This window comes from Rattus norvegicus, chromosome 13 (assembly GCF_036323735.1).
Source record: "Rattus norvegicus strain BN/NHsdMcwi chromosome 13, GRCr8, whole genome shotgun sequence".
Classification (NCBI taxonomy): Eukaryota; Metazoa; Chordata; class Mammalia; order Rodentia; family Muridae; genus Rattus; species Rattus norvegicus.
The window spans coordinates 47,396,372-47,416,286 of NC_086031.1; the positions used below are offsets into that span (position 1 = coordinate 47,396,372).

The following is a 19,915-nucleotide window of genomic DNA, read 5'->3' on the forward strand; positions in this document are numbered from 1 at the left end:
GGTGTGCTCTGGGCTCCAGTGACACACAAGGACTTGGCCTCTTGCAAAAATGTTGGGAGGTGAGGCATCATTGGAAGTGATTGGTTCAGAAACCCTCTGCCTTCACAAATGGATTAATGTCATCACTGGGAGAGGGGTGTGTGTGTGTGTGTGTGTGTGTGTGTGTGTGTGTGTGTGTGTGTGGTTATTGGAAGATTGAGTTGATTAGCTTATTAGCTGACTGGTGTTCTTGTGGCCTCCTGCTGTGGGGTGACACAGCTAGAAGGCAATTGTTTTCCCAGTCTCTGCAATGGTAGAAAATAAATGGACTTAGATGCATAGGAATTCAGTCTCAGGGCAGGCATAGGGCAACCATCAGATGCAGTAGGAGACCCTTAAACAGGAGAGGCTGTGTGACACACTGATACCACAGCCTATGGGTACATCCCCTACCCCCACCTCGGCAGATTCCTATAGCCATGTTACTCCCAGCTTAACAAGTCATTGTCATACCAACGCTGTTCACTTGCAATGAGTTGCAGCAAAAATGACAAAATCACGGATGGGCTGGAGAGATGGCTCAGCGGTTTAGAGCACTGACTGCTCTTCCAGAGGTCCTGAGTTCAAATCCCAGTACAACATGGTGGCTCACAACCATCTGTAATGAGATCTGATGCCTCTTCTGCTGTGTTTGAAGAGAGAGATGGTGCACTCACACATATTAAATAAATAAATATAATTTTTTTTTTGCAAAAACGACAAAATCCTTTTTCTTTTTCACGATCCCACAGTCAATGTCTTCTCATTGGGTTTTATCAACTTTAGCAAACAATTCTTCCCTGTGTTGAGAACTCTCACTTCTTATGTGTATGTATGTATGCCCGAGTGAATTGTCTGTGCACATGCATGTGCCCGTGTAAGCCAGAGAAGGCATCAGATACTCTTTCTTTTTTTCTTTTTTCTTTTTTCTTTTTTTCGGAGCTGGGGACTGAACCCAGGGCCTTAAAGCGCTCTAAAATCCCCGGGGTTGGGGAGCTAAATCCCCAACCCCGGCATCAGATACCCTTAAGTGGAGCTACAGGAGGTATGAGCCACCATGTAGGTGCTGAGAACTAAACCCAGATCCTCTGCAAGACAAGTGTTTTTAATTCATGAGCCATCGCTCTAGCCTCACCTTTCACCTGTCCAGTCAGGTGCTGGGATGCTAGCATTCCTGAGACTGCAGGCTGGGGCCACTGTTGAGTGAGCCAGGAGTAGACTGAATACAGAGGCTACACTAGCACCACCAACTACAACAGCTGATCAAGGGGATGCGGCTAGGACAGTGTGGATACACTGGAGCAAGGATGACCCACAGCCCAGAAGGTTCCAGACTTCATAATGCTACTGAGAAGAGTATGCTGTTTAAAATTCTACATCGATGGAGTGTAATTTGGGGGTAGAGTGTTTGCCTAGCACATACAAAGTTATAGACTCCATCCCCAGCACCATACCACACTGGGTGTGCCAAAACCAAATATGAGCCGGATGATGGCACATGGCTTTAATCCCAGCACTTCTGAGGCAGGTTTCTGAGTTCAAGGCAAGCCTGGTCTACAGAGTGAGTTCCAGGAGAGCCAGGGCTACACAGAGACACTGTATCTCAATAAACAACCACAAAAACTGGATATGGTGGTACACACCTGTCGTCCTCTGGAGGTCGAGAGGCAGGAGGGTCACAAGTTTGAGGCCATCCTTCTTGGCTACAGAACAAGTTAAGGGACAGCCTGGGCCTAGAGAGACTGTTTTAAAAACTCCAAAACTAGGCCAACGAGAAGACTCAGAGTTCATTCCCTGGAACCTACAAAACTGTAGCCTGTAAGAACCACTCCAGAACTGTCAATCTGACTGCCATACACACCACACACAAATACCTCCTCCCTCTCACACGCACAATAAACACATTTAAAGAGAGACGACGGCAACGACCAAAAAACCCGTTATGAATTATTTACGTCTAAAATTTCCCATTTATACTTTCAGATCGCAGCGGATTGAAAATAAAGGGACTACCGCATTTGTATATCGCATCAATCCCGTACAGGGTATACTGCAGTCTATAGATTACACCAACCACACTGGCACTGTGTACTGAATCATACAATGTTACAGCTTTGTATACGACAGAACACATACGGCGTTTTAAGAATAGTTACAGGAATATTATAATTGGCGCCTGTGTATTTAATTTGATTGTATCCCACAGACTGGACCTCAGCAGACTCCCCCCACCCACTTTCTGAGAGCGAGGTGCCAGGAGAGACTGCAGGCTAGTGGGTCCTCATTGGTCCCCGTCTCACCTGGAGAGAAAAAGAGACCCCAGTCCAGCTTGGCCCAGGGGTCCTGGGGGTGCCAGAAGAACCTGCAGAAAGCAGGCAGCAAAGCCCATCCGGCTGGGGAGGGGCTGGGAGCCAGGCCCCGCAGGGGGCAGGAGTGGGGGCGGGGTATTATCCTGGAGCTGAGGGCAGCAATTACATAACAAACAAACCCGGGCTCAAGCTGTGAATTAATCAAACCACTGAAAATAAAACCTTCCTCTCAGGAACTTCAGACAAAAGAAATGAAAACAACCAGGCTGGCTGGAAAATAAAAGGCAGCGGTGCTGAAAGCTGGGACAAAAGGAAACCAGACAATAGGGTGTTGGACAAAAGCAATAAAGCCAGAGGAAGTGTGACAGGCGCACAATGAAGGCCTGTGGGCTTCTGATCCCTCGGCTCTCAGCCACCTCTGTCCCACACCCACTGGCTGCCACCAGGTCGCCTCCTCTGGCCAGCCTTGGGTCCCAAGGGTTTTTCTTCTTCATTAGGCCCAGCCTCTGGGCTTCCAACTCCTACCTCAGCCCAAGCAATCACAGCCACGGCTGCCAGACAGCACGCTCAGATGAACGCCCGAGGCCAAATGCTGTCCCACTGGATGTGCTGCCCATCCATCCACCCCACTGAGGGGGAGGCAGAAGAGTCCACTGCCTGTCCTGACTGCCCAGAACCAGCCCCACTGGGGCTACATTTGGCTACTGAGCCCTGGCAATGCAGCCAGTGTGGGTAGTAGGAATGTGCCATGTCGAACACACCAAGGGTCCCAAAATTTGGCTCGCAGGTGCACTATTCTGTTCATAATCGGTTGTGGGTCCAAACCGATGGGTTAGGTTAGATAAGACGTTCTCTCTTCTTGTTCCTCTTTTACATCTTTTTTTTGTTTTTTTGTTTTTAAGATTTATTCATTTATTATATATGAGTACACTGTAGCTGTCTTCAGACTCACCAGAAGAGGGCATCAGGTCCCATTACAGATGGTTGTGAGCCACCATGTGGTTGCTGGGAATTGAACTCAGGACCTCTGGGAGAGCAGTCGGGTGCTCTTCACCGCTGAGCCATCTCTCCAGCCCTCTTTTACATCTTTTAAAGGTCTATTTTATTTTTAATTACATATGCCCCGTATGTGTGTGTGCACTCATAAACGAAGGTAGAGGCGTCGGACTCCCCTGGAGCTGGAATTCTGAGTGGTTGTAAGCCACCTGCTTGCTTGTCCTCTGCAAGAGCAGTAACCACGCTTAATCTCTGAGCCATTTTCCTACCACTAGACAAGACATTCACTTCACCTCTTTTCTTTTTTAAATCTTTCCCTGAGACAGGGCCTAACTGTGTAGGCCAGGCTGAACTCAAGATCCACCTGCCTCAGCACCCAAGAGTCTATCTGATTGCTTTTATCATTTTGTTTGTTTGGGGTTTCCATGGAGGGTGTACCCAGGACCTCACCAGGCTAGTGCGTACTCTACCACGGAGCAGCACAGCCGATCTTTATCTGTCTGTCCGTCCACCATTCATCCATCCATCTATCTACTAAGAGACAGCACCATGTACATGGGTCCCGGCATGCCCCTCAGGCCTTCTCCTACCATTAAAGCCCTTTTCCAGTTCTCCCATGCCCACCCAGTACCTTCAGCCCATCCTCGGGGTTATCTGATGTGAGGAAGTGGCATCTTGGGACTCCCAGCGAGGCACTGGTAAACTAAGGGAATGTCTCCTAGTGACATCAGGCAGGTTTGGTTGGAGTTGTGAGCCCCGCCACCTCAACCTGGTGCCCTCAGGTAAACCTACCAGATGCTCTTGCCCACATCAGGGCACATCCATGCTCAGAGGCACCTGACTCACCGCAGGTAGGGGCAGGGCTCAGGGTCTGCTCTGAGCTTGCTTAAGAGGAATAACCAGGGCCTAGGAGCCAGACAGACCATGGGTGCACCTCTCCGGGCTGTACCTCTGGGAAACAGAGTCCTGGACCACCTACCTACCTTACAGTCTACCCATCACTGCCTTGCCTTGAAAGAAGCAAGGTTCCCTACCTGCCCTGGTGAAAAGGGAGGTGTCCCATGCACGGCATCGGGGCTAGCCTTTAGAGTCTGTCATTTTTGTCTGATCTCGGCTGACCTGTGTGAACGTGACCTCTTTGCCTGTCTCCTCTCCTGCAGACGGGACAGTTACCCACACCTCACAGAGTCTATGTGGGTGAAATAACACAGGGCTAGCATCCTGTACCTGTACGTAAACAGCTCCATGTGCTGAGTCAGGCGGATGACAGAAATGTCTCTGAGTCACACAGACCTGGTGTATCTATGCTCGAATTCTGGATAGCAACTGCTGTGCCATCGTCTTGGGCAAATAACTTCCTCAAGCCTGCTTCCCCTTCAGCACAACGGGAGTAAGAGAACCCAGGATGAAGCGGTAACCTTTCGAATGTGCCCATTTTACACTCTCAGGGCACCTTGAATGTGGTCTTCAAAGGACTAATCACAGCTGGCGGCGATGGCTTGGAGTGCCTGATGTTTCTGACTTCCACCACAGCCTGGGAACCCAACCAAGACTGGGTAGAAATGCACCTGTTGCACTTATCCTTGTAGCCTCAGGTCCTACCACAGCGCCTGGAGCCCAAGAGACTGATGCTGGGCCCCGTCCTTCCCCTGCTTGAGGAACACCCACCAGCAGCAGAGCAAGCTCTCTCCCTCCTTTTGCTTTCTCCCCTGAGGCAATAAATGCTTTCTTAAAGACCTGGTAGGTAAGAGCCTCCTTTAAGCCCCTTCTTTTCCAGGGGCTAAAGACCCCATCGGCTTTCTTAACTCCCTCCTTGCAAAGTGCAAGGCACACTTTCTCTGGGGGATTTTCCTCTTTCCATCTGCCCCAAAGCCCAAAGTGCACCAGAGACAACTATGGGTTTGGACCTCCAGTTCTACCCTAACCCCAAGTCCTAGTCAGGACCCACCAACCAGAGGCAGCTCATCAAGAAGTTCTCCTGTGTTATCTGTGGCCTTCCCTCTTGTCCAGCATACTTCTTCTTCTTCTTCTTCTTTTTTTTTTTTAAATAAGTGGAGATACCGAGGCCTAGAGATGTTAAGTTTCTGTGCTTGTTGGGATCGCCCTACTTCAGAACTACAGTCAGATCTTCCACTAACAAGAAGTTAAAACGTATGCCTCCTCTACACCCCCTTCTCTCTTAGGGAGCCCACCTCATAGGTCTTCCACACTCCTTCTCTTTAACTTTATTTCACTCAGCATCCTTAAAGGGTGCCATCCCCGAAGAGAAGGGGGCTTCAGCTACCTTCTCCCCTTGAGTTTCTGAACTGGTGCCTGGGACTTTGAATCCAGTGTCTGGATAAAGGGGTGGAGAAGCCCCTCCAAGATGACAAAGGGCAGAGCACCACCTGTATGCCCCCATGCTCTCCTCAAGCACCACCTGTATGCCCCCATGCTCCCCTCAAGCACCACCTGTATGCCCCCATGCTCCCCTCAAGCAGGTTTCCCCACCCCTACTCCCACCCTCTGCCAACTTCTTTCTACCCCAAACCGACCATCAGCTACTTCCTTCCCTAATCGCTCGGCAACAGATCCAGCTAAATGGAATCAAAGAAGAGTCTTCACTCTCAGCCCTTCCTCCTTCCAGAACCATAGTCCCCATCCCCTCCACACATCTAGATGCAGAGAGAGAGAGAGAGATTCAAGTTATCATCGCATGACTGTGACTCAGACGCAGGGCACAGGAAGACAGATGCCAACAGCAGGGCAGACCCTCCGAGGAGGGCCGCTGGGCATAGCAAACTTCCGTGGCTGCCCTTCCCCCCAACTTGTCAAGAGTGACTGGTGCCAAGGGCATCGCCAGGGAAAGAGGCCCCTGTAATACGGGTGGGGCAGGCCCTGGTCCCAAAGGGAATGTCACTTCCTCCGAAACCCCAGAGAGTTGAGAGCCTCAGGCTGCCCTGAACAATAGTCCCAAGGCGTGGGTGCCCAGAATGGTGCCCCGTGCCACATCCTGCCATTCTTCCCACAGGCCGCACCCTGCCACCCTTCCTGGCTCCACCCGATCCTATCTCTGTGTTTACTCAGGGCTGGGAGCTGGGCTGGCTGCAGGCTGAGGGCAACCCTTTCCTGATGGTCCCCTTGCTTCTTGTAGCAGACCTGTGGTGGCTGGGATCCAGCTGTGGCTGCTTTAAGCCTTTCAGCTGGCTAAGAACAGCCAATACTCCAGCCTCAGGACTGACAGATCCCACTGGCTGGCCAAGTGCTATCTATCCACATCGGCAGATGGAGGCTCAGTGGAAATGCTAGGTGCCCTGAGTCTGGGAAAGGTGGTGGCCACCCAGTGAGTGCCTCTGGCTCGGAACCCAACTCTGCTCTGGGCTTTCTTCCCTGGTACTCAGCAGCACAAGCCCTCCACGGCGGAGAGCAGTGTCAGAACCTGAGACGGCCACATGGTCTTCCAGCCTCGGAGGCACCAGAGCATTTGTCAATACAGAGGAAGACTCGAGAGAGAGAGAGAGGGGACATCTCTGAGGTGCTGCTGGGGTTGACACTGTGATTGTCCCCAGGAGATCTTGTCTGGAGAGTGGATGGCATCTCCAGGAACGCTTCATTCCAACGGAACCAAGAATATGACTGGGCCATCCTTGTCTCCCAGGAAGGGAAGAATTCTAGACCTTTCCAGCAGGGACTCGTCAAACTTATCAAAAGCTCACTAGGAACAGGTCTGGGCATTAGCCAAAGGAAGGAGAAACAAAATCCAAGCAGTTACAGTACGACTTAGCCACTGGCACTACAGGATGCTGCAGTCTCTTTCTCCAAAGAACACTACAGAAGCCGGGGGCTGGGACATCCTACCTGGCAGAGGTGGTCTGAAGTCACTCATTAACACCAAGCCTACATCTTGCATCCTCTGGTTAGTGCCCAGTCATTCTCCCACTACCCCGATGTTTTAGCCCAATTAAGACAAACTGACCACTATGTTCAAGGTTCACAAGGTCAGTTCTTGACTGAGTTTTGGATGAGGAAAAAGTATTCAAAAGAAACTGGGTTCAGAAGACCTGGGTTCAATTCCCAGCACCCATGTGGCAGTTTACAACTATCTGTACCTCCAGTTCCAGGGGATCTGACACCCTAACACCAATGCACATAAAATAAAATTAAATCACGAAACAAACAAACCAAGACATTGGGGGAGGGGGGGAATTGGTGACACACAAAGCAGAGGCAGGTGGATGTCCATGAGTTCAAAGATAATCTGATCTACAGAGCAAGTTCCTGGACAGCCAGGACTGCATAAACTCTCTTTGAGGAGGAAGCGGGGAGGGGAGACTGTTTCAACAGAACATTTTGGAGGTGAAGCTGAAGGATTGGAAGTACCAGGGTACCCTGGGCTACATGAAATCGCCTTTTAAAACAACAAAAACCCCCTCCGCTTCTTCCTGTATACAAAGTATCGAATACCTCCTTTGTGGTTACAACCGTGATACACACTTCAAGAATCTAGCCACATACATGGTTGGGGACGGGGCAGTAAGAGAAGCAAGAAGGGCTCCCTAGACCTTTCCTGAAATAGTGAGGCGAATAATTGGCCCTTTCAGACTCCAGGCACATGACTCCTAAGACCCCTGCACTCTCCCAAGTGATGCGCTAGGGTGCTAGCTCTCGGGCACACTCTCTCTCACTGGTAGAGCACTGGCCCTGCAGGTGTGAGGTTCCAGTCCCGATATTGCAGGAAAATGAAAAGATAAAAGAGAACAAATACAGCCACGCAGCCACCGTAGAGCACTCCAGGCTGACTGGGATGGGCTTTCCAAACACAATGACTCTGCTCCCTGAACCTGCATCGCCATCCTTAGACGGTCAGACAAGCAAAGATACAAGTCTGCCTCCACCGAGAAGATTTCCATCCTTTGGTTCTCTCTCACACCCTTACTCAAGATAACTTCCGTTGGTGTGTCCATCCCCCCATCCCCCCACACACACACACCCAGCCGAGGATGGAACCCAGGGTTTAATGCATGCTTGTCAAGAGCTCTGTTAGTCAGCTACAGCACATCAGCCTCTAACTGTTTTGAGTTTAGGTTTGCATTATTTTTGTAATTTTTCCTTTTTTTTTAAACTGAAAAAAAAAAACTGTTTCATACAACTTATTCTAATCGATTTGCCCTTCTCCTAGATCTTCCCCTGCCTTCCCACCCACCCAAACCCACTCCTCTCTTTCTCATTAGAAGACAGGCATCTAGGGGTTGGGGATTTAGCTCAGTGGTAGAGCGCTTGCCTAGGAAGCGCAAGGCCCTGGGTTCGGTCCCCAGCTCCGAAAAAAAGAAAAAAAGAACCAAAAAAAAAAAAAAAAAAAAAAGACATCTAAAATAAATAATAAAATTAAAAAAAAAACTATAATAGGACAAAACTTGTTTAGCAGAAAACAAGGAGCCAAAAAATAAAAAAACACTCCAAAAAAATTACCAGTAAGCTCATTTCGTGTGGGCCATCTACTACTGGACATGAGGCCTACCCTTAGGGGTACTTTGTACACTCAGTAGGACTAATTTGAAGAGGACTAATTTTTCCTTCACCAGCAGTTTTATCACCTAGAGACAGCTTCTGGCTTAGGGATGGGGTCTTGTGTCTACTTCCCTCTCAGCACTGGGCCCCCATCTGGCACGGACCTGTGCAGAGCCCTGCATGCGCCAGGCTCTGAGTTCATAGGTGCATCAGTCCTGCTGCGTCTAGAAGGCGTTGCTTCCTTGGGGGTCGGTCTTCCCTTCCCACTGGGTCTTTCGCTCTATGCCTCCTCGTCTGCAGACTTCGCTGAACCCCGAGGGGAGGGAATCTGATGGAGACATCCCATTTAGGACTGAGTGTTCCGAGGGCTCTCACTCTTTGCACACTGGGCAGTTGTGGGTCTCTGTATTTTGCGTCTACTGCAGGAAGAAGCTTCCCGGATGTCAGCCAAAGCGCTGACTGGCGAGTGTAGCGGTGTCCTTACGAATCTTTTCTTGCTGTGTTCCTTTAGCAGACTAGCAGTGCTTGACTCCCCGTGGCCTAAGCCTCAGGTACTGTGCTACCCAAGCAGCGTGGAGCATGGATTCTAATCAGATAGTTGGTTACTCCCACACACTTGTGTGTCTACGGCAGCAGTGTATCTTGTGGGCAGGTCACCATTGTCGATTAAGGGTTTGTCCCTGCACGGGTGTTTACCTTTCTCCTCTGATAGTGTGCAGAGTACCGTTCAGTTCTGTGAACATGAGTCAGTAGGGTGATGGCTCTAGGCAGGCGCCAGCCCTGCTTCCCTGTGGCCAGTGGGTTGTGTAGGGGTTGTCTTCAGAGACTGTGCTTCACCTCTGTGGGCAACAGCCAGCGGCCTGGGCAGTAGTCTGGGTTGTCTGGGTGCTTCCATGGTGCCTCTTGGCCAGCAACTCAACTAGATATAACCCATTGCTGACCCTGGAGGTTTCATTTGGTGGCAAGAGATTTCTAGTTGGGGCTTTGTCTCTCCATTACTTGGTGATTCCACTTAGATGTGTGTGTGTGCGTGTGCGTGTGCGTGTGCGTGTGTGTGTGTGTGTGTGTGTGTGTGTGTATGATTTATTTTATGTATATGCATACACCATAGCTGTCTTCAGACACATAGAGGGCATCAGATCCCATTACAGGTGACTGCAGAAATTGAACTCAGGACCTCTAGAAGAGCAGCCAGTGTGTGTGTTTTGTGTGTGTGTGTGTGTGTATACGTGTGTATGATTTACTAATTTTATATATATGCATACACCATAGCTGTCTTCAGACACACCAGAAGAGGGCATCAGATCCCATTACAGATGGTTATAAACTACCATGTGATTGCAGGAATTGAACTCAGGACCTCTGGAAGAGCAGCCAGTGTGTGTGTGTGTATTAAGACACTTCTACTGTAGTGTCTTCCAAACTACTCCTCAAATGTCCCTTAATTTTAGCTTTTCCTTCCTATACTCCCTCTCTCTGTTTACTCTTCCTGTTCTGGTCAGAGCCCTTGATATTTCTGAGATAGGATCTCAGACTGGCCTTGATCCTCCTGCCTCCGTGGCAGCTGTTACAGGTGTGCCCACAGAACTGGTGCCCTACATGTCCTTTTGGTATCCCCAACAACCTGACGTCTCTCTGACAAGTACTCCGAGCCATCTGATAGATACCCACGGTGGGGACAGGCAGGATACAGATTCGTGAAGGAAGCCCACGTGAACAGAAGGCCCTGCTTATCTGAACCAACCACCACACCCACCACACCGGACATGAACTACTGCATCTTCTCTGTCTGGGGTGACGAAACTTGTCAGAACTCACCAGCTCCTCAGAAAACATCGCTTGCCTCTGGTGCTCACCAGTGTGAAACGCCATTCCATTAACCCAGGCAGTGACATGCCAAGCCCAAGAACAAAGGGAACACGGAGACAAAAGGATGGCCACAGAGGGGAATGATCGAGACGATCCCCAATGAGCTGTGTTTACCCATCATGCAAGAGGAATTCCATCTTTGCTACACAGACCTTCTATCATGTCGGGGCTGGGCAGCACGTGGCTTCGTCTTAGTGACACTTGTCAAGAGTGGCCGGCGCCAAGGGCGCCGCCTGGGAAAGAGATCCCTGTAACCCAGATCAGACTCTGCAGACTGAGCTCTAGGTCTTCTTTCAAACTACCAGGTGGTGTCAGGTGAAACAGTGAGCTTGCAGTCGTGCAAAGTGGGCTGAAACCCCAGGGTCCTCCCCTTTAACTTTTGCCTGTATGTCTGTCTGTGTGTGCCTGACACTCAAAGAGGCCAGAAGAGGGTGCCTAGTCCCCTGAGACTAGAGTTACAGCAGAGCACAGTAAAAAGCTGGGAATCGCATCAGGGTCCTCTGAAAAAGCAACAGACGCTCTTACGCCCTGGGCCTTCCCTTCTCTTCTCTCCTCCATTTTTTTCCTATTCTGTTTAATGTGTTCTTTTAGCTTTATCTTATCTATTACTAATAGGATGGGCGCCGTGGAGAAAATACAAATGTGGTAGAAAGTCCTCCTGGACACTGTGGCGACAGCTCTTACTTTAAACGGCCCCTCCCCTTGTCAACAGGGCCTCCCTAGCAGTCTGGAACTCACTATATAGACCAGGCTGGCCTCAAAAATCACAGAAATCTGCCTGCTTCTCCACTCCAGCCCACCCCATTTTCAAACGCATTCTAAATAATCACACCCTGGTCAGTCTGTATGATGTCACCTGCACGTGTGCTCGTCCTGAGGAAGGTGATTTCTCCTGCTCTCAGCATTCTTTGGTTGCCTGTAGTCCTTTGAGTGGGGCTGAGGCCTCGAGAGCTTTTGCCCTTCCACATTAGCACGTCTACCTGTTTGTCATCCCTATTCAGCTTGCATGAGGCAGCCGTGTTGGTGAGAGACTTCGTGGGTGTGGTTTCTGACATCTCCAGGAGACACAGCCTTACAGTACATTTCCTATTCTTCCAGCTCTTCCAATCTTCCCAGCCCCTCTTCTGCAATGACCCCCGAACCCTAGGTTCAGGAGCTGTAAATGTATCATCTATCCACTGGGTCTGGGCTTCACAAGTCTGCATTCTGAGCAGCTGTAGTTTTCTTTAACGCTCTCCATCTGTTGCAGAGAGAAGTTTCCTTGATAAGGAAACTCCCTTGTCTGGGAGTGTGAGATCAATATTTAGAACGGGGGGGGGGGGGTTAGGGATTATGCTGGTGTAGTTGTGGTTGGAAGTCTTCCTTTCAAAATCCATGACTTCACTAGCCCCCAGTAGTCATCTAGATTTCTAGTACAGTCATGATTTCTCTCTTATTGAGCCATCTTTAATCTCAGTAAAGAGCCGTTGGTTACCACCAAGGGATGTGTGCCACTACTGCACCTTAAGTTATGCTGGGGTGCGCCGGCAGCATAGCTGGATAGGACTGTTTCAAAGCTTGCACGGTGCCCTCCTACTACCATGAAGTCTCCAGGAAGGAAGCTTTCCGGTTACATCCAGCTCCTATCCTCTGGGTCTTGTATCCAAAGCCAAGCCCTCTTCTTCTTCTTCTTCTTCTTTTTTAAAAGATTTATTATATAAGCACACTATAGCTGTCTTCAGACACACCAGAAAAGGGCATCGGACTTCATTACAGATGGTTGTAAGCCACCATGTGGTTGCTGGGATTTGAACTCAGGACCTCTGGAAGAACAGTCAGTGCTCTTAACCACTGAGCCATCTCTCCAGCCCTGTTTGTTTTCAAAGGCTCGGGGAAGCAAGGAGGAGGCAGCCATCTTATCACCGAGGTTCCATCTAAAAGCATTCAACAAGCAGCCCCAAAGTGGCCAGCATTCCCTGCCGTCTGCCCTGCCCCAGGTGAGGCTTCAACCACCGACACTCTGTGAAAACTGAGGCCAAGGGGTAAGATGACTGGTGAGCAAGGGAGGGATCTTGAGGCAGCACCAAGAAGACACTTGCAGTGCTGACATCCAAAACATTTTTTTTAAACCATGAGTATTAGGCAATCAGGCAAGTTTGCAGACGGCAGCTACAGAGAGAGGTTGAGTCACCCTGGTGTGTGGCTGAGGACCTCCAACGACAGCTAACTTTTCTTGAGTGTTTACTTCATACCCAGCATTATTCAAATGGTTTTTACTCCTGTTAACTTCCTTATTCTTCAGAGGAATTGTTGGAGGTGGGCACCAGTGGTTAAGGAGAAACGGGCACTGGGGAGATCTAAGCCCAGGCAGCCTGTCAACCAGGAAACAGGAACTGACTAACAATGTGGAGTGTCAGCTTCAGCTCTGTCGTGTCATTCATCACCCCTGTGAAACAGTTCCTATCAATCACCTCTCCTACCGATGAGGACACAAGATAGGAGGAGGAGGCAAAAGTCACAGCCAACGGCAACTAAGAGGCTGAACCCAGACACTGGCGGACGAAACCCTTCTCTAAAGCTCACTGCGGCCAAGGAGAGCTATCACGTGGAGCTCCAAACAGCCCCACTCCTGTGTCCCCGGCTTAGGGCGGCTCACAGCAAGCCTGGCAGGCAGGGTCCCCAGGCCATGGAGCCCAGCTGAGAACAGGTGAGGAGTTCTGTGACCTGCTGACAGCTCCTGCAGGATCGAGAGACAAACCCCAACTCTATCTACACTTATCTTCCTGTCAAATGAGGGGCACAGGACTGCTCTGGCCCCCATCTTGAAATAGGCTGGTAGCCAAGCAAGCACCAGGAACGGTGTCTCTACACTGTCCACCCCCACAGACCTGGGGTTACAGACACGTGCAACAACCCAGGGCATGTTTTAAAGGGCACGGGAACTTGAAATCAAGTCCTCACGCTAGCGCAGCAAGCACCTTTACCCAGTGAGGCATCTCCTCAGTCCCCAAAGGACGCTTTTTGTTTCGTTTTGTTTTCAAGATGGAAATGAGTATCAGCTAGGACGGGGAAGATAAAGTGAGGTTGGTTTGGAAACTAGCATGACAACAGAAAGACAACACAGAATCCCCACACGATCCGGCAACCCCTTCCAGGTATATACAGCCCCAAGAAATGAAAGCAAGCTCTTCCTCTAGAGCAAAACAGACAACCAAAAGGCGGAAGCAAACCAACAATACGTCGCTTACAGATACAGCGGATTCCTGGCCTTAAGAAGGAAGGAAGGAAATGACGCACGGCAGCCTGAATGAACCATGAAACACGCTAAGTGAGAAGAGCCACACACGTAAAGGACCGTCGCTGTGTGCTGTCACCTGTGAGGGACTCAGAATGCAGGGGCCACAGGGACAGGGAGGAGCGTGATGGAGAATTCCACGATTGGCTAGTTTCGGGGTAACATGACTGGCCAGTTTCAGGGTAAATAACCTGTGCAGGGGAGGGATGGCGGGCTGGGTGGCTGTCGTATGACAATGTGAAGGCAGAAAACACCCTTGAACTACAATGGTGGACTCTGACGCATGTATATTTTAGCATACTTTTTATGCTTTGTAGAGACGAGGCCTTAATCTATAGTCCAGACTGGCGCCATGTTAATGTTAATCCTCCTACCTGAGCTTCTCGAGTGCTGGGTGGGATTGCTCCCCCCCCCTTTTCATAGCGTGTGTCAAGGGGTTCCATGCCTAGTACCCCCCATATACACACACGTGTGGTCGCACACAACAATCAGTAAGAAACTGTTAAACAAACTGCACTCCACACCCCTTTAATCCACATATAGGCTTAGACAAGAGCTCCCAGCTCCGCTGACTGGTGACTAGCCTCTGAGACCGAGTCCGAGGGCAGCAGGCTGCTCAGAAGGCCATAATTAAAGTCACTAACTGAAGAGTCTAGAAATGGCCAGAGCCAGACAATGTGTGCCCAGCTCTGCCAGTCTCTCCCTGCTGTCTCTACCTGTATCGTAGACACGACACGGGTGAGCTTAGCTTCTCTAGCTGGGGAGCAGGAGGCTGCCTTTCCTGGAAACCCCTTCTTCACCGGTCCCTCTAGGGCGACCTTTTGGAAGCCAGACCCCTAATTTCCAGAACAGCTCCGTTGTGGGTTCGCTGCACACGCTGGGCTATGAAATAAGGTCACCTCTGCATGCCCCGCTGTCTTCGGAGGACACAGGACGGTGAAGTGACACCGAAGCTGCCTTGTGCAGAGGAGTCACTGGGGACCAGACGGCCACTGTCCCAATTTTCAGGGGATAATCCACTTGAGGTCAACAACACCAGCTTCCTTCAGCCACCTTTTCCTCCTCAAGAAATCGCAAGCTGGCTCCGAAGTCCCGCCAGACCTAAGGGACATCTGAAGCTTCATTTTCTGATTTTTTTTTCTTTAATCTAGTATTTTACAGGCAAAACCAACGCTCATTCCCTCCTGGCTGAGAACATATCTAAGGGCTTGCTGTATCCACAGAGCAGCCTGTACTCTGTAGCTTGATTAAAGCGTGCGGGCCCTTCCGATGGCAGCCTACCCCAACGACCCTAGGGACTTTCTATGCTGACTGGAAAGCCACCAGCATCTTCATCCACCCCTGTTTGATGAAAGAGAGAGAAGGCAACCCTGGGGCATTTCTTATCCATCAGAGCGGCTGAAGTTCCTTCTGTGGCTTCCCTCCCCCAACAATCTGCAGACCTGACCCAGGGGAGGGCAGGGGGTCAGTGATGGGGTCACCGGAAAAGCCAGGCTCTGCACTCAGGAAGAATTTAACCCTCTTCCTCCCGGCTCAGGACTATCCACCCTAAGAGCCCTGACTACACGGAACTGCAGGAGTGCGAGAAGAGTAGAGTGAGCGTTCTGAGTGTTTAGAGAGGGCCTGCCCAGAGGTGACCCCCTCCGGATGCAATTCTGGCCTTACCTCTTAAAGTCCTCAAGCCTCCACTTTCCCCTCCGTACAAAAGTAGTCAAAAGACCCTTCCCTGCTTGAGACAGGGTGGGGGAGGGGCTCAGCACGCTCATTTTCCGTCCAAGTACTTGATTTACACAGCCCTGTGCACTCCCAGTCATCTGAACACCTTCAGTTCACAGAAGGGTCTGGCCCCACATCACCCAGACATTTGCACAAAGAGTCAGTTATTACTTCTCCCAATGATTAACTTACAGGTGAGGGGCTCCTGCCTTTGATGAAAGGCGGGGAAGGGGTGGGTGAAGACGTATGCTAATGCTAAGGCCCCAACTTCCAGCAGGAGCAGGCCACATGGGAAAGGACTCAGCACTGAACAGGCACAGTCATCTACTGGGTGATCGCAAAGGGCTCTCGATCACCATCTTAGCGCTGTGCTGTCATCTACAGAACCACACAAGCAATTCACAAAAACATGGCAACAACATCCATGTCGTTTTTCAGTAAGTTTACGATTTTGTGTCTGTTCCCATTCACAGCCATCCTCAGTGGTATGCATCCCTTTACTTGGACATCCCTGGAATCTTTAACAGGGCTGACTTTCGAGCCAGACACACTTCGCACACAAGGGAATGGAGACTAAGAGGTGGGGGATCAGGATGCAATCCCCACGCCAGCTTGACTCCAAATCCCAAACCACAGACCAGGACCTCTTCAAAGAGGCCACGTCTCATGGACTCTCCAAGCCCCGGTGAATGCTTGCCATGTGTGGAACCCGCATGTAGCTGGGACAGTGACCCGGCAAGACTTCTCCCTGCCACCACAACCTGAGTCTCTTGCAGTGTCCAGCACCAGGGTTCAAAGGTTAGCTACAGGCTGTTGAGCATTAAAAATGATTAAAACACACAGCCCAGCTTCCAGCATTGTGTATGAGCCTCCACTGCCTTCTACCTGGGGAGAAATAAAGGAGACTGGATGTCAGGCAATGTCTTGAGTCCAGCTGTTATTTTTTTTTATTTTTGTCACACCTACCGTGTGAGTTTATTCTTTCAGGGTCCTCACCCCAGCCTGTCTAGAAATGCCTAGAACAGCAGGTCTCATTGGTTGCTTTGGGTGAAATGGTCATTGATAACACTGTGGGCACAGCAGCCAGCCTGGATGAGATCCCTCCAGACCAGGCTCACGGTGGGCACTTATCACATACAACTGTTGATGAACAGGGTGGCTGGCACTTGAAAGAGAACATGGCCGGGGTGTACAGTGTATCTGCTTCCTGCATCCAAAGGAAGAAGGCTGCGGGAAGCTGAAGAAGGCACTGTGGATGCAACGTCTGTGCCCACCATCTCTGGAGAGGTACTCCTCTCTCACTAGATCTTCCAGACAGCATGACCTGGGTACCGGGCGGCATCCTGTCAGGGTCCAGGATAGTTCTATCTCTGCCCAGGACAAGTCTCAGTGGCTGGCCCGCTCCGTCATCGCCACAGAAGAAGAGCAAGTACACAGGTATCCCTTCTCTGAATCCTTTTATCTTTTGTTACTCCTTTTTCCACTGTGAGAAAACTCTGCTCTAAGGAAAACAGCCTCCAAGCCTCGTTAAGTCTGCCTGCTTCTCTGAATCACTCACAAAAGTGTTAGCAATCTCCTTTTCTTCCGTCTCTGTTGTAAGCAAGATTTCTCTGGTTCTTTGGGGGTCTTTATTTTTTTCCTCTAAAGCTGCCCTCCCTGCCGTGTGTTTGCTTGGCCGACATGTGGCTAGCTGACCTCCATGATGGCTCAACTCAAGTCCCAAGGCATTTCCCCTTCTCTCCTCCATTCTCCTCTTCTGAGCGGCTGCTGAGAGTCACAGCTTACCTGCCAAGGCGTTTTCCCTTTAAAATCTAATAAATGTATCCTGAGAGACAGAGACAGAGACAGAGAGAGATTTGAAATTATAGTTCAGGCATCTCACTCTGTCTCACCGTCCAGCGACAGAGGGATGGGGAATAGGCCTGCCTGTTGTTGCTCTCCCCAACCCCCCAACTTCGTTAGGTCCCACAGAAGTCTCCAGAGAGAGCCTGGCTGCCTCATTTCCCACCACACTCAATCATGTTCATACAATGAGGTCAAAATATACATCCAACCGGCAGGACATGGTAGCACACACCTGTTATGCACGCACTGGAGAGGTGGAGGCAAGAGGGTCAGCAGTTCGTGGTCATCCTCAACCACACAGCTCAAAAGCCATCTGGGTTACCAGAGACCATGCCTCAAAAAACGCTGACCACCAAATCATTGCCTTCTAAAACGGACACGTGGGGGTTGGGGATTTAGCTCAGTGGTAGAGCGCTTGCCTAGGAAGTGCAAGGCCCTGGGTTCGGTCCCCAGCTCCGAAAAAAAAAAGAACCAAAAAAAAAAAAAAAAAAAAAAGACTAAAACGGACACGTAGAGATTGGCCTGAAATATCACCTGCCCATTTGTCAGAAAGCCTGCACATGCGGGAGTCTTAGACTTAGGTGGTGACACCCAAAAGCCTTGGGCACCATAGGTTGGGTAGAGCAACGTGGCCCCACAGCTGCTAGCCTGAGCCCACACCCTTGAGCCTTGGCAAGTAAAGGCAAGGTCCTCAGTCACCAGTCATTCAGCACAATGGGACGGCAGCAACAATGGCTTCAAATGGGAAGGAAAAGAACAGAGACTGCTGGGAATTTTCCTAGGACAATAAGAGACACTTCAGCCTGAATGGACCAGCCACCCATTCTCAAAGTTCTCTGAAACACCCTCTGTTTCCCCATTGTTAACAAAGTCCCGGCATTGTGGCCTGGGCCAACGTTTGAGCCGGGTGGGCTCTGTCTAACGTCTACTGTTCTGCCTGGTTTCTGCCTGCTCCTCCTTCTCACCCATCAAGCCTCCCTCCTGAGTCTCTGGGGAGGTCCTCATTTTAACTGGCAGAACAGTATCCCACATCACGCTGACATGAATGAAGGACACCGGGAATGCTATGTGGAACCTGGGCACTGTGAGCTGAGTCTGTCTTTTTGTGAGCCCCTGGCAGGATCCTTGAGCTCTGAGAAAGATGATTCTCAGTCCAGAGAAGACAGGGCAAGCAACTGGCCTCAGAGGCCACCAGCTGTCCCTAGGAACAACAACGGGCCAAGCCTCACAGGTAGAAAGCATGGCCAGGCTCCTGCTGCCTATCTGTGTTTACCAAAAAGCGAACCTGACTTTGAACAACCATCGAGCGGGACCGTGCATGGGGTACAGCTGACACGCAAGCGGTCAACACTCTCCCAAACCAAAGCGGTAAGCGGCCCTTGGGATCAGGGTCCACCTTTCTTTCCTGAGCTGAGTTTGGCTTCCAGGAGTGAGCTTGAATAAAATGAGGGGATTGCCTGTAGTCAGTGACAAACATTTGGGAGAACAACAGGGAAATGTGGGGGAAAGTTTGCTTACCTGAGAGAGAAGTGGGGGACTTGCCTCCAGGAGTAGAGGTCAGTTATGCGTCCTGGGAACCATGGAGAGCAGCTGGGAAGGAGGGGTACCCTGGATGCCAGCCCTGCTTGCTCCATCCTGGACCCCAACATGACAGTCGGCACACACACAGCCCAGGAGCCCACAGACCATTATCTGCAGCCCGATCTTGCAGCCACTGAGTGAAATTCCACCAGCTCAGCACATTGCAAAAAGGGGGTGTTTTGCTCGTGCACCATTCTTTCCACGGGGGCGGCCATCTTGCCTGCTCCCCCTCTTCTTTTGTTCTCTTACATGATCGCCCTCCTTTTCCTTATAGGGGGTCTTTCCAGAGTGCTCAAGAAACACTTCAGGTCTGGTCAACATCACTGCCCAAACTCCATTTGACAAACAGAAAGCTAGACGTCCAAGGCCCCTCAGGCATGGTGCAGGGCAGGAGCTGCCCACCCTGCTTCCCAGCCTCGTGTGCATCTATCTCCCGACACGGGCCAGGCTCGAGCTAGCCTGTGGTGAAACTGGCGCCTCCTTCGTAGCCCAAGACACCATCGTCAATCACAACTGTTGATATCCCTTCCTCCTTCCTGTCTAGCCCTGCCATGGCCAAGTGTCTTCCCCCAACACTGGGAACAGAATGTGCTTGGCTGGAGACCCGGATGCAATAAATTGCTATTAACAGACTCGGTCTGAAAAACAAAACCGTAGGCCTCTTCCTTTCTGCTCCTCTCAAGCTCAACACTAGTCCCTGTGAGGCCAGGGAGAGAAAGGCTCCCTTAGGCCAGTCACTTCCAGAGAAACCGGTTCCTGCTGGCTCTCCTCTGCCTCTGGCTCTCCCTTCTAGTAGCTACCCCTCACCATGAAGCCTTCG

At 50.6% G+C, this 19,915-nt stretch overlaps 1 protein-coding gene across 6 annotated transcripts in view; it reads right to left on the bottom strand.

Moving 5' to 3' along the window:
• Sox13 (SRY-box transcription factor 13) overlaps positions 1-19,915 on the bottom strand; it is a 44,428-nt gene that overhangs the window by 13,227 nt on the left and 11,286 nt on the right. For 2 of the 6 annotated variants that reach the window (XM_063272078.1, XM_063272077.1), the window contains exon 1: positions 19,033-19,373. The exons of the other annotated variants lie outside the window; for them this stretch is intronic. In XM_063272078.1, coding sequence (XP_063128148.1) covers positions 19,033-19,163 — 131 coding nt within the window. In that variant the 5' untranslated portion in view covers positions 19,164-19,373. Of the gene's footprint in view, positions 1-19,032; positions 19,374-19,915 lie in introns of those variants that run through there. 6 annotated transcript variants of the gene reach the window in all.